Genomic DNA, 13,454 nt, shown 5'->3' with positions numbered 1-13,454 from the left:
GAGCACTAGCACCCAGCCCAAATATCAAATATCCTAAAACTAAACTAAAAATTATAACATTGATTTTTGAAAATAAATGTTAGGGGTAATCTTAACCATTGTAACTTATTTCATGTCTGATTCCAATAGACATGTTCTATAATTGATCTCAGGTTGGTTTTTGGCTATTTAGATTTTGTCTATTGTATTTAAACTTTTTTTAAACGTTATTTGCTTGCTTGTTTGCATATTTGTTCTGTGGTACTGGGGTTGGAGCCTGGGACCTCATGCATACCAGACAATCGCTGTAGCACCTGAGCCCTCCTGTGAAGCCTGTTAGTGTAGCGTACCTCTGTGGTGTGGCTCAACCTGTCCTCAGAGGTCCAGTAGATTGGGAGTTGACTCCAGGGTGCCTCAGGTTCCATTTTGTGGTGGTAACTGAGGACTGAAGTAAGCCTTGTGCTTGCTAGGCAGGACCTCTGGCTTGAGTCATACCTCAAGCCCTTGAGTTCAGTTTCTACTTCTTTGTGTGTGGTTCTGAGGCTTGAACTCCGGGCCTGGGATCTGTCCCTGAGCTTTTGTGCTGAAGGCTAGCACTCTACCACTTGAGGCACGGCTCTACTTCCAGCTTTTTGAGTGATTAATTGGAGATAGAGAGACTCACAGACTTTCCTGCCTGGGCTGCTTTTGAACCATGATCCTCAGATGTAAGCCTCTTGAGTAGTTACGATTACAGGCATGAACCACTCACTGGCACCTGGCCAGAGTTCAGTGTTTGGAGGACAAGTGTTTCATGGGTGTTTTTTGTTATTATTTGTTTTCACCATGGTGCTATAATAATGTCTGGTTTCTTTTTGAACATGCTGACCACTGGTCAATCAATGCCTAGATCAGTTTGTTTGAAAAATGGTGATATTCTGGTCTTAGTTAACTGAAGTAGTACTATGAAAAAAGACGTCTCACCTCCTATCTGCTTACTAGAGGTATGAAAAAAGTAGGGTCAGGGCAGGACCCTTCTCCTGTGGAGTTAGGAATCACGATCTTCACACATTCCCATCCGTGGCCACCAGGAGCCTGCCTGTTCATGTTGGCTCATGGTTATTTTGACATGTTAATATTCTTTGGTAGTTTCTACTGGTTTTTGTTGGGTTGTTTTATTGTCTTTTCTTTTTTTGTCTATCCTGGGGCTTGGGCACTGTCCCTCAGCTCTTCAGCTCAAGGCCAGTGCTCTACCACTTGAGTCACAACACCACTTTCGGTCTTCTAGTGGTTTATCAGAGATAAGAGTCTCACGGACTTTTCTTGCCGGCTTTGAACTGTGATCCTCAGATCTCAGCCTCCTGAGTAGCTAGGATGACAGGCGTGAGCCACCGGTGCCTGGCTGTTTTATTGTCTTTCAAGTCCCAGGATGTGAGGGACACTGTGTTCCACCCTGGTAGGACGGAACTGCCATGCGTCAAATGGCATTCCAGCACGGCTCACTGTGCTTTGTGTGCGTGAAGATATTGCTGAAAGTGTCCAAAGTCCTCAGGTCCCTCCAGATAGCTGAGGAGGAGAAAGGACGCGTGTCTGGTGATCTGTGGCAGGAGGCCAAGCTGCGGGAGGAGCTGAAGGACCACTGTGGATGACGATGCGCAGGGCGGAGCCCTGAGTCCTCCAGATGCTGAGAGGAAGAAGATGATGCCCTTTCTTCTGCAGAGAAAAGACGGGCCGCAGGAGGAGGTGGGTAGCAAGGTTTTAACATTGGTCAGGAGGCTCCAGTCGTTCCTGCGTTGACTAATAGTGAGAGTGCCAAAAGGGTTCTCCCAAGTGTCAGGATGCCAGTCACCATGAAGGTGACGTTATTAATGCCGACGGTGGCAGGGAGTTAGTAGAGTGATGGCAGCAGGCACTGGCTCTGTTCAGACCCAACAGTGGCTCCGTGTAGGCCCTGGAATGACAAACCACTATTGGCTGGCATCAGGGAATCCCTTGGGCTGAGGGTCCCTGGCCCGGAAGAACCTATCCCCACAACCACCTGGCTTCCCCCACTATGGACCTGCCCAGTGAGGAAACAAGACCCAGCAATGACAGGGCCCCGGGAATCACAGCCTTCACTGGGGAAGACCCTCTATTCCCCGTCTCCACCTCAGACCCTAGCGCGCTCCGCTTTCCTTCCTCTTCATGAGACAAGTGAATTCTGGGTCTCAGGGATGAGGTGCACACGCCATCTGGGGTGTCATTTACACTCTGATCTCAAGTCAGAAAGCTGGGTAGACAGGCAGAGAAAAGCCTTTGGATTCCTGGCCTTCACTCCAGCAGAGCAGAGTTCCAGCCCCCGCTGTGCTAAGTGTAAAATGGGAATGCCAAATGACCTCCAGAGGGCGAGAGGACGCCTGTGGGAAACACTCCCGCAGGGCCTGGCCTGAGCCTCGGAGCAGCAGCCACCACGACTGCAGACAGCCATGCTTAATGATCAGCAGTCACGGAGGACACACACTTTCCGCTGCAAGGGATTTTGTGTGAAGTGCAGGGGACTTAGAGGTGGCACTGAAGAAGTCACTTCTGAGAGCAGACAATAAATGAAACTAAATTACACTCTTACCTATTGGGTATTTTCTGTTCAGTGTGCTGTTTCCATATTTGTATTTTACCAGATTATTAGCCAGGTGTGGTGGTACGTGCCTATAATCCCAGCATTCAGGAGGCTGAGGCAGGATTCTAGTCTATCCTCGGATACAGAGTAAGACTCCATCACACACATACACACACACACACACACACACCACTCATAATCCCCACCCCCACCTGCCCCCCCCCATCCCTCAGAAACAGGGGCTGATATTGTAAGCCTGTGGGTTGCCTGAGGACAGGCTTGGTCCTTCCAGGAAAAGATTGTATCTTCTTCTTATCTTTCCCCCAATGTGGGACTCAACTTTATCTTCCCCCCAATGTAGAACTCACTTTTATCTTCACACATTGTGGGACTCCTGTTCCTCTTATCAGTGACTCAGGGGGTTTGAGCTCCCATCTCTGGGGCAGTCCCTGACCTTCCTGCTCTTGCTGGCTCAGTCCCTGACATCCTGCTCTTGCTGGCTCAGTGTCCTACCAGGTTTAGTGGAGATCTGTCCCTTCTGCTGAGGACCTAGGGAAAGTGACAAGGCTGGGTGACGCCCAGACACTGTTACGAATGCTCACCCAGGTGGGCAAACTGGAGAGAAAACCAGTGATTCTCATATCCGAGGAGCTGAGTTGGAGATGGAACTTTGATCTCAAAGAAGTGGGAAGAGGCTTTCCAGCTTTGGGCAACGTCCCATCTGCCCCCGTGGTGGATTGGTGGTTTCTCCATCTAATCTATGCAACTATGTACTTCCTCTTGTGCATTTTTTTGGGGTAATATGTGCTGGATTTCAAATTAAACGGAAAGACTATGTGCATTTGAAATAACCTCCTAGACATGAAAAACATGACTGCTGAAATGGAAAAGCTAGTAGTCAGTTCTCTTCCTCTTCCCTCCCTGACAATTCAGTGTGGAGGCCACCAGAAGGCGCTGAGTGCATGTCCAGGCAAAGATGGAGAGGAACCAGGGACCCGAGTGTTAGGATCCAGAGTAGGGTGTTGGATGTCTACGCAGCGGAAGGTCAGTGCAGCGTGGCGCTGGGGCCTTTAAGGGTAAGACAGGTGTCAGAGCCCAACAGGGTGAGAGGGTACTCCCATGGCAGATGGCCAGCTTAGAAAGGCGAAAGGTGGCTGTTGGCGCTGAGGGGTGGGCGGGGCTTCCTGTGGGTAGGGAGGGGAGGAGCCCTGGGGTGCTTCTAGCATTGGAGTCTGACCCCGCCAAGGGCCTTGTGTGTGGAAGGCCCTGCCTGTGGTGTCAGGGTGCCCGTGGCTCATCGCGTGGCAGATTTGCTGTGCACAGTAACGGCAGTAATAGGAGCGCGAGCTTCCCTCTCACACCACTTATGTCTGGTTCTGTGGCTATTCAGTGAGATGGCAGCAGAGGCCTGCTCCAGTCGCCCGCTGACCCAGCCCGGGGGGGGGGGGGAGGGAGGCGTCCCCTCCTGGGACAACCTGCGGCCAGCGCTCAAGAGGCTCTGCCAGGATCACGTGACCAACTCCAGTGTTCCTTAGCGCTGGTCTTTCCTGCAGAGTTGCATGATGTGTGATCCTAGGGCTTGAACTCAGGGCCTGGGCACTATCCCTGACCTACTTACTCAAGGCTAGTGCTCTACCACTTGAGCCACAGCGCCACTTCCAGCGTTTTCTGTTTATGTGATGCTGAGGAACTGAACCCAGGACCTCCTGCATGCGAGGCAAGCACTCTACCACTGAGCCACCTGCCCAGTCTAAGATGTATGATTTGCATGGAAGTCCTCATCTCAGACTGCTCCCAGGTCTAGTCCCGGGATGGGGAGGTAGGCCTGGAGGAATGGATTTGCTCCCAGTGGATGGATAGCAGCAAGGAAGGGGGAGGGGAGGTTCTAAGAGTCCCTCCCTCCCCCAGGTAGAGGAGCAGGCGCAGTGCTCCAGGCGCAGTGCTCCTGGAAGGGAGGTGCTGGGTTATGCAATCGCGGCAGCACTTGAAAGGTTGGGGCAGCGGTGCTGAGGTGGGTGGGGAGTGCAGGGCTTCGGCTACCTGCCTGCTTCAGACGCTTTGCGAGCAGAAAATGACAGGCTCGGGATTCAGGGCAAGCCCGGAGGCCCGGAGGCCCGGAGCCAGCGCTCAGCGCTGCCTTCCTCTCCCGCAGCTGAAGGGCACACTGTGCTGAGAATGGAGGCCAGGATTTGAGCAAAGCCTTGTGCGGACTTGAAGGAGGTTGGGCAGAGTGGCAGCAGCTCCCCTCCCCGCAGGCATGTACGGGAGCGAGCGGCGCACCTTGGACGTGTGCCTGTGGAGACCTTGACCCTCCTCCCCGCGCTCTGCACAGGCAGACCCCATATCTCACACTCTTGCTAGGGAACAGCACCCCCCCCCACTCCTTGGCAATAAGCTATATGCAAGCTGGCCGCTGGTGGCTTCTACCTGTCATCCTAGCCACTCAGGAGGCTGAGATCTGAGGATCATGGTTTGAAGCCTGCCAGGATAAGAACGTCTGTGAGACTCTTATCTCTAATTACCAAAAAAGAAAGAAAGAAAGGAAATTTGAAGTCAGCTTGGGCAGACAAATCTGAGACACTCATTTCCAACTAACCAGCAAAATGCCATACATAGAGCTGTGACTCAAGTGGTAGGCCACCAGCCTAGAGCAAAAAAAGCTAAAGAACAGTATCCAGGCCCTGAGTTCAAGCCTCAGTACTAGCACACACCCACATACAACCAAGACTTCAAGCCTTGGTGATAATACACACACGCACACACGCACACACACACACACGCGCGCGCGCACACACACGCGCGCGCACACACACACACACAAAGCCTGGTGATACAGACCCTTCACGATAGTCTTTTATTGTGCTAAAATATACATGACATAAAATATACCATTGTCTCAATATTAGGTATTCATTCAGTGTCGAGAAATGCATATTGTTGCACACCTATCACCGCCATCCATTTCTAGAACATTCTCACTGAAACCCTGTCATCGCTGACACTTGTAGTCACTTCTCAGCCCCTCTGCTCCCAGCTCCCGGCAAGCACTTTCTGTTTGCTTCATAGAATTTCACATGGCTTCCTGAAGAGCCATCCCTGTCTGCTCTCCGGAGCTGGGGTCGGGGAGGACGGGCCCTCCAGGGGAAGCAGGCTCTTAGCTCTCCCCAGGAGCCAGGGGATCCCAGAGTGGAACAAGCTACAGTGTTGAGGAGGGGGGACATACAGAATATAAAACCAGATTGGGGGGGGCATCTAGTGTCATGGTCAGGCCTGGACCTGGTTGTACATAGGCTGCCAGATCCAGTGGAGGCCAACCGCATGAAGGCCCAATGCAGTAAGCCTGCACAGCGCCGCCTGTTACCTGTGCACCAGGGCCAGTGGCACATGCTGATAACATTTTTGATATACTGGCTTGTAAATAAAAGATCTTTGTGTGAGTGTGCGTGCGTGCCGGTGCCAGTACCTAGGCTTAAACTTGACCTGGATGCCGTCTCTTAGCTTTTTTTTTTTTTTTTTGTCAGTCATGGGGCTTGAACTCTGGGCCTGGGCACTGTCCCTCAGCTCTTCAGCTCAAGGCGAGCGCTCTACCACTTGAGCTACAGGGCCACTTCCGGTTTTGTGGTGGTTTATTGGAGATAGGAGTCTCACGGACTCTCCTGCCCGGGCTGGCTTTGAACCGCAATCCTCAGTTCTCAGCCTCCTGAGTAGCTAGGATTACAGGCATGAGCCACCAGCGCCCGGCTAGCTTTTTCACTCAAAGATGGCACTCTACCACTTGAGCCATGCCTCCACTCTGACTTTTTGCTAGTTAGTTGGAAATAAGAGTGTCTCAGATTTGTCTGTCCAGGCAGACAGATTTCAACCCTCAGATCTCAGGCTCCTGAGTAGCTAGGATTACAGGCACAAGCCACCAGTGCCTGGCTAGGTGGGCTGCTTTGAAATGTGGATGGATTGTGCTTTGTGCTTTTGCTTGTGAACCCTTGAAGGACCCAGGAACAGACAACCCAGTGGCTGCAGGGTGCACTTGGCAGCGTGGCTTAAGATTATTCTTTGAAAATCAGGCCCCCGCGCCAAAGTCCTCAAAAGCTGCTACCTGCAGGGTCCCACCTGTCCAAAGTATGTGTGATGGCAAGAAAAGATGCACCCCTGAGCCAGGCGATAGCATTCAGGTGTGAAAAACCCAGGCTTCACTCGCGGGACCAGGCTAGACATTTTAAGTGGCAGACGAGTTTGCTGTCTCTTCATGTCGATCAGCTTCCTGAGATGGAGTCAGTTATGTACAGTTGAGAAGTTGAGCTCACAATAGACAGAACGAATCTCAGAAATGTGATAGTCTTCTAAAATAAAAGGGAAACACAGTTGAGGGAGCTATGGCTATCTGCCCAGAGGGGCCCTAAAAATGAACCCGACTGCTAGCCGAAGGCCAGTGGCTCCCACCTGTAATCCTAGCTACTCAGGAGGCTGAGCTCTGAGAATCAAGGTTTGAAGCCAGCCTTAGCAGAAACATCCAAGAGACTCATCTCCAATGAACCAGAAAAATGCCTGACTGGAGGCATAGCTCAAGTGGTAGAGTCCCGGTCATGAACAATACTAACAATGAGAAGCAAGGGAAATCAGGAGAAACTGGTTTATTCGGACTGGATTAAGTAATCTGTTCTTGGTAGTGTTCAGTAATGACCTTGAATTCTCCTCTCGAGTTTGGGAGGGCATTGTTCCCCATTTCCCATTTCTCCATCTCTTTTTTTGTTTTGTTTTGTTTTTGTCGGTCATGAGGCGCTGTCCCTCAGCTCTTCAGCTTAAGTCGAGCGCTCTACCACTTGAGCCACAGCGCCACTTCCAGCTTTTTTTCTGTTTATGTGGTGCTGAGGAATCGAACCCAAGGCCTCATGCATGCAAGGCAAGCGCTCTACCACTGAGCCACCTTCCCAGCCCCCCTCCATCTCTTGATAAGAGACTTTTATGATACTGTTGGTTCCCACTGGGCTGACCTTGCTTCCAAGTTGACATCTCCTGGAACACTGGAGTGGCGTATTGTATCTCCTGAGTGGATTCTGACCCTGGTAAAGACAAAGCACAGGAGGTAGTGGGCCAGTTCTCTGCCCACGTGGGACAGCGTGGAGTCTGGGGACTTTGTACAGAGCACTTACCCTCTCCCGCTTAGATGACACAAGGGTGCTGGACAGGGCAGGCATATGACTGAGCCCTGTACCCAAAGCCGGCTGGGACCAGCTCTGGGCTAGGCAGGCCCCGGATGCCATGCCTGCTTTGAGAGGTAACTATGATTGTACACCTTGAGGATAGCCGTGAACAGCAAGGTACCAGATTCTTACTGTCATTGGCACGTGCCGAGTGTGTGAGGCCCTGAGTTCAATCCCCAGCACTTATAAGCCAGGAAAAAAACAAAACAAAAATGTTGTGCTCAACCAAGGGATACGTTATTACTGTATTTGTCGATGAATAAATAATGTTTTACAAAAAGGAGGTTGTCTAGCTGGTGCGGCAGCACCTGCCTGTGATCCCAGAGATCAAGAGTCTGAAAAAGGAGAATCACAAGCTCACCAAATTCATTTGAAACTTAGTGTGAATCATTCCACACCGATGTTAAAAACCAAAAAACAACTGGGTACCAGTGGCTCACGCCTGTAATCCTAGCTACTCAGGATAGTCCATGAGACTCTTATCTCCAATTAACCACTAGAAAACCAGAAGTGGTGCTCTGGCTCAAGTAGTAGAGCACTCTTCTTGAGTTGAAGAGCTCAGGGACAGTGCCCAGGCCCAGAGTTCAAGCCCCACGACTGACCAAAAAAAAAAAAAATTAAAAACAAAAAACAACCCTCCAAAATAGGTTGAGAAAAGTGTGTGACAGATCAATTATGGCCTCCTCTATGTCACCAAGCTCAGAGTACCAGTGAGAGAGCTGGCATCTGAAATGAGACCAATACCAGAATGGGGGACAGTGCATTCCTGCTCTCAGTTCTACTTTGTTGTTGTTGTTGGTCCTGGGGCTTGAACTCAGGGCCTGGGCACTTGTCCCTGAGCCTCTTTGTGCTCAAGGCTAGCGTTCTACCATTTGAACCACAGTTCTACTTCCAGCTTTTTCTGAGTAGTTTATTGGAGATAAGAGTTTCATGGACTTTTCTGCCAGAGCTGGCTTCAAACTGTGATCCTCAGATCTCAGCCTCCTGAGTAGCTAAGATTATAGGTGTGAGCCACCAGTGCCCAGCTTCGTTCAGTTCTACTTTTTAACTCACATCTCCATTTAAGAAGGCCCTGGGATCAATCTCCCTCTCCCTCCCTCCTTCCCTCCCTTCCCACTCTCTCTCACACACACATACTGTGTATAATAATAAAGAGAAGGCTCCCTCACCAACCCAAACCCCACCCAAACCCCACCCCTGCTCTCTTACTTGGTTGAGGACTACAGGGGTTCGCATACAGTTGGCTGTCCAAGGACAGAGCTCCGGAATCCATGGGCCCCTTCACTCTCGTAGACTTTCCTGCACAAACTGGTACAGAATCCTGCATTGTTTACCAATTTTATTTTATTGCTCTTTGTGTGTGTGTGTGTGTTGGTTGGTTGTGGAACTTGAACTCTGGGCCTGGGCGCTGTCCCTCAGTTCAGCTCAAGCCTAGCCCTCTACCTCTTGGGCCACAGCGCCACTTCCAATTTTCTAGTGGTTTATTGGAGATAAGAATCTCTTGGACTTTCCTGCCAGGGCTGGCTTTGAACTGTGATCCTGAGATCCCTGCCTCCTGAGTGGCTAGGATGACAGTCGTGAGCCACTGGCGCCCGGCTTGTTCTTTTGTTTTTTTTTTTAAAGACTCTCCCTATGTACCCCAGGCTGACCTCGAACTCAAGATCTCCATGTCTCCATGTAAGGCCCTGGGATCAATCACCCTTTCTCTCCCTCCCTCCTTCCCTCCCTTCCCACTCTCTCTCACACACACATACCGTGTATAATAATAAAGAGAAGGCTCCCTCACCAACCCAAACCCCACCAAAACCCCACCCAAACCCCACCCCCGCTCTCTTACTTGATTGAGGACTACAGGGGTTTGCATACAGTTCGCTGTCCAAGGACAGAGCTCCGGAGTCCGTGGGCCCCTTCACTCTCATAGATTTTCCTGCACAAATTGGTACAGAATCCTGCATTGTTTTTCCAATTTTATTTTATTGCTCTTTTTTTTTTTTTAAGACAGACTCTCTCTAGGGAACCCAGGCTGGCCTCGAATTCAAGATCTCCCTGCCTCGGGCTCTTGAGTGCTGGGACTGCAGTCAGATGCTACCATACCTGGCTCAGAATGCGTCAACCAGAACCAGTTCAGTTTCTTTGCTATGTCTTCACTGCCAAAGAGCAGAATCCTCCCAAGTTTTGAGAGTGGCCTGTTTGAGGGCCTCAGTTGTCCAATGAGGGAAAGCCGTAGCTTTAGCTAGTGCAGCCCTCTGGTAGGCTTCCAGACCAGTGAGAAACATTCTTTGCCTATGAGATTATTGGATATGGCCACATTTTCTTTCCTTTCCAGAAAACACTCTAGCAGAGGCTTTGGAACAGCTCAAAAGGTAGGTAATGATCTGCGTGCCGGTGGCTCATGCCTCTAATCATGGCTATTCAGGAGGCAGAGAATGGGGGGATCAAGGGTTTAAGGCCAGTATGGGCCAAAAATTCTAAAGACCCCATCTCAACCAATAAAAAGCTGGCCACAAAGCCAGGAGCCAGGAGCTCTCACCTGTAATGCTAGCTACTCAGGAGGCTGAGATCTGAGGATCAAGGTTCAAAGCCAGCCCAGGCAGGAAAGTCTGTGCGACTTTTATCTACAATAAATTTACTCAGGAAAAGCCAGAAGTGGAGCTGTGGCTCAAGTGGCTAGCCTTGAGCACAAAGAGGCTCAGGGACAGCACCTAGGCCAGAGTTCAAGCCCCCGGACTGACAGAAAAGAAAAAGCTAGGCGCCTGCCTGTCACCCCAGCTACTTGGGAAGCATAAATAGGAGGAATACAGTCCAGGACCCTGGAAAAAGCCAGACTCTGTCTAAAAAGTAAAAAGGGGCTGAAGCCAGGCTCAAGTTCTACCGTGCTTGTCTAGGGATGTAAAGCCTTGAGTTCAAATCCAAATACTGCCCTTAGCCTCCCCCCCAAAAAAAGGTTAAAATGGGGGCTGGGTGAAACTGGAAGGCGGAACATTTGGCTAGTGTGGGCCAAACCCTGATTTTGATTCCTAGCACCTTAAAAAAAAATAGTCGAGTCCATGTTAGGTCTATTTGACTCTAATTTCAAAAAGAATCTCAAAATTGGGAATTTTGAGAAGGCAACAAGAACATTAAACCAACGGGCTGGGTGAGCATGCGCACTGGCCGCCAGGGAGGCCAGCTGTCTGCCACCAAGTCCCAAAGGACAATGACTGCTCGGCCCAGAGCCACTCCCAGGCCTGTGTCTCCTTCTCTCTCTCCTCTCCCCGATTTCTTCCTCTTCCCTTCCTCCTCACACTCCGCCCAACCTCAGGGGAAACAGTGGAAACCCACTTACTTGCTTTGTATTTTGGTCGGATCCAAAACACCAGAATCAGGATGATTGCCAGCAGCACCAGTAACACAGGAACCAGCAGAGGCAGGAGGCATAAAGGACAGCTGTCATCTGGAGGAAGACAGGGCTGCTGAAAGGGTGCACGCAAGCTCACCGACCCACTGTGCGCCAGCTCCCGGACTAGAACGCACCGACAACTCAGAGTCATCGCAGCCCTGAGACTGCGCAAAGTCAAGATCAGGGAGTTTGGAAGGCTGGCTCCTGCCAATGAGTGAAAGTGTCAGGTTCTGAGTTCAAGTCTTGGTCTCAGACCACAAAAAAAAAAAAAGGAAGAAAGTCAAGACCATCTTCCACAAGGCAGAGGAGGACAGCACTGCATTTAACAAGGTGATTATTGTCAAGTGCTCTGTCATCCTAGCTACTCAGGAAGCTGAGATCTGAGGATTGGAGGTTCAAAGCCAGCCCAGGCAGGAAAGTCTGTGAGACTCTGAACCAGCAAAAAGAAGCCACAAAGTGGAGGTGTGGCTTGAGTGGTAGAGCACCAGCCTTGAGAAAAGTTAAAAGACAGTGCCCAGGTCCTGAGTTCTAGCGCTCTGTCTCTCTCTGTCTCTGTCTCTCTCTCTCTCTCTCTGTCTCTCTCTCTCTCTCTCTCAGATCTCATGTTCTGTCTCTGTCTCTGTCTCTCTCTTGGTGTCTCTCTTGATGCCAGTCCTGGGGCTTAAACTCAAGGCCTGGGCACGATCCTTGAGCTTTGTTGCTCAAGGTTAGCATGCCACCACTGAGCCATTGCTCCACTTCTGGCTTTTTTGGTGCTTAATTGGAGATAAGAATCTCACAGACTTTCCTGCCCTGGCTGGTGTAGAACTGCGATCCTCAGATTTCAGCCTCCTGAGTAGCTAGGATTACAGGCGTGAGCCACGGCCACCCAGATTCACATTCTTTTTACTCTTGGTAATCAATATACTTTTGTCAGCAATCCAGTTCCAAGTTCAGAGACAATTGCCTTTACTGTCATCCCTCAAATACCATTTTCTCTAATGCTTTTTTTCCATGTAAAGAATTCAGTTGTCAGGGCTGGGAAGGTGGCTCAGTGGTAGAGCACTTGCCTTGCATGCATGAGGCCCTGGGTTCGATTCCTCAGCACCACATAAGCAAAAAGAAAAAAGACGGAAGTGGCGCTGTGGCTCAAGTGGTAGAGCTCTAGCCTTGAGCTGAAGAGCTGAGGGGCAGCGCCCAGGCCGAGTTCAGGCCCCACGACCGGACCCAAAATTACGTTCTACTTCTTCAGCAGACACTATTCTGTTGAACAGATCCAAAGGAAACTCTCTATGGGAAATACGGAGTTCTGGCAGGTTCTGCCTAGCCAGGCTCTCTTTTGTGAGCGAATCCAACTCTATCATTTGTTATATAGTTCATCAGCAGAAGTGTTACAGGGGAGGAGGATAATGGCTGAATATCTTCCGTGTGTCCAGCATGCTTTCATCTGACCGTCACCACAGTTCTGCAAGGTTATTCCACAGATGAACCAACTGTGTTTCAGAAAGCTAAAAAACAAAACAAAAAAAACAAGGGCCAAGCGCTCACATCTGTAACCCTAGCTATTTAGGAGATTGAGTTCTAAGGATCACAGTGCAAATCCAGGAAAGTTCATGAGACTCTTTCTTCTTTCTTTCTTTTTTTTTGTCGGTTGTGGGGCTTGAACTCCGGTCTTGGGCGCCGTCCCTTCGCTCTTCAGCTCAAGGTGAGTGCTCTACCACTTGAGCCACAGTACCACTTCCGCTTTTTGAGTGGTTTACTGGAGATAAGCGTCTCATGGACTTTCCTTCCCGGGGCTGGCTTTGAACCGTGATCCTCAGATCTCAGCCTCCTGAGTAGCTAGGATTACAGGCGTGAGCCACCGGTGCCTGGCTCTTTCTTTCTTTTTTTTGTCGGTCGTGGGGCTTGAACTCTGGGCCTGGGCGCTGTCTCTGTGCTCTTCAGCTCAAGGCGAGTGCTCTACAGCTTGAGCCACAGTGCCACTTCGCTTTTCGAGTGGTTGATTGGGGATAAGAGTCTCATGGACTTTCCTGCCTGGGCTGGCTTTGAACTGTGATCCTCAGGGGCTAGGAAGGTGGCTCAGTGGTAGAGCGCTTGACTTGCATGCATGAGGCCTTGGCCTCAATTCCTCAGCACCACATAAGAAGAAAGAAAAAAGCCGGAAGTGGCACTGTGGCTCAAGTGGTAGAGCTCTAGCCTTGAGCTGAAGAGCTGAGGGATGGCACCCAGGCCCAGAGTTCAGGCCCCACGACTGAACCCCCCCCCCCCCGCCAAAAAAAAGTACTTGAACTGTGATCCTCAGATCTCAGCCTCCTGAGTAGCTAGGATTACAGGCGTGAGCCAC

The 13,454-nt window shown here is 50.5% G+C and overlaps 1 protein-coding gene across 4 annotated transcripts in view; it reads right to left on the bottom strand.

The window, feature by feature from the left end:
- Positions 1 to 6,564: 6,564 nt before the first annotated feature.
- The window catches only part of Milr1 (mast cell immunoglobulin-like receptor 1), a 12,748-nt gene continuing 5,858 nt past the window's right edge, over positions 6,565 to 13,454 (bottom strand). The window contains exons 4-8 of one of the 4 annotated variants that reach the window (XM_013037767.1): positions 11,078 to 11,185; positions 9,590 to 9,679; positions 8,962 to 9,060; positions 7,543 to 7,611; positions 6,565 to 6,891 (exon numbers count right to left, since the gene is read on the bottom strand). In XM_013037767.1, coding sequence (XP_012893221.1) covers positions 6,824 to 6,891; positions 7,543 to 7,611; positions 8,962 to 9,060; positions 9,590 to 9,679; positions 11,078 to 11,185 — 434 coding nt within the window. In that variant the 3' untranslated portion in view covers positions 6,565 to 6,823. The remainder of the gene's footprint in view (positions 6,892 to 7,542; positions 7,612 to 8,961; positions 9,061 to 9,589; positions 9,680 to 11,077; positions 11,186 to 13,454) is intronic. The other 3 variants (XM_013037768.1, XM_013037769.1, XM_013037770.1) reach the window with 3 other exon arrangements.

The sequence above is a fragment of the Dipodomys ordii genome, unplaced genomic scaffold (genome assembly GCF_000151885.1).
Source record: "Dipodomys ordii isolate 6190 unplaced genomic scaffold, Dord_2.0 Scaffold7, whole genome shotgun sequence".
NCBI classification, from domain to species: domain Eukaryota; kingdom Metazoa; phylum Chordata; class Mammalia; order Rodentia; family Heteromyidae; genus Dipodomys; species Dipodomys ordii.
The sequence above is the reverse complement of the archived record's forward strand: the minus strand, read 5'-3'. Positions and strand labels throughout refer to the sequence as shown.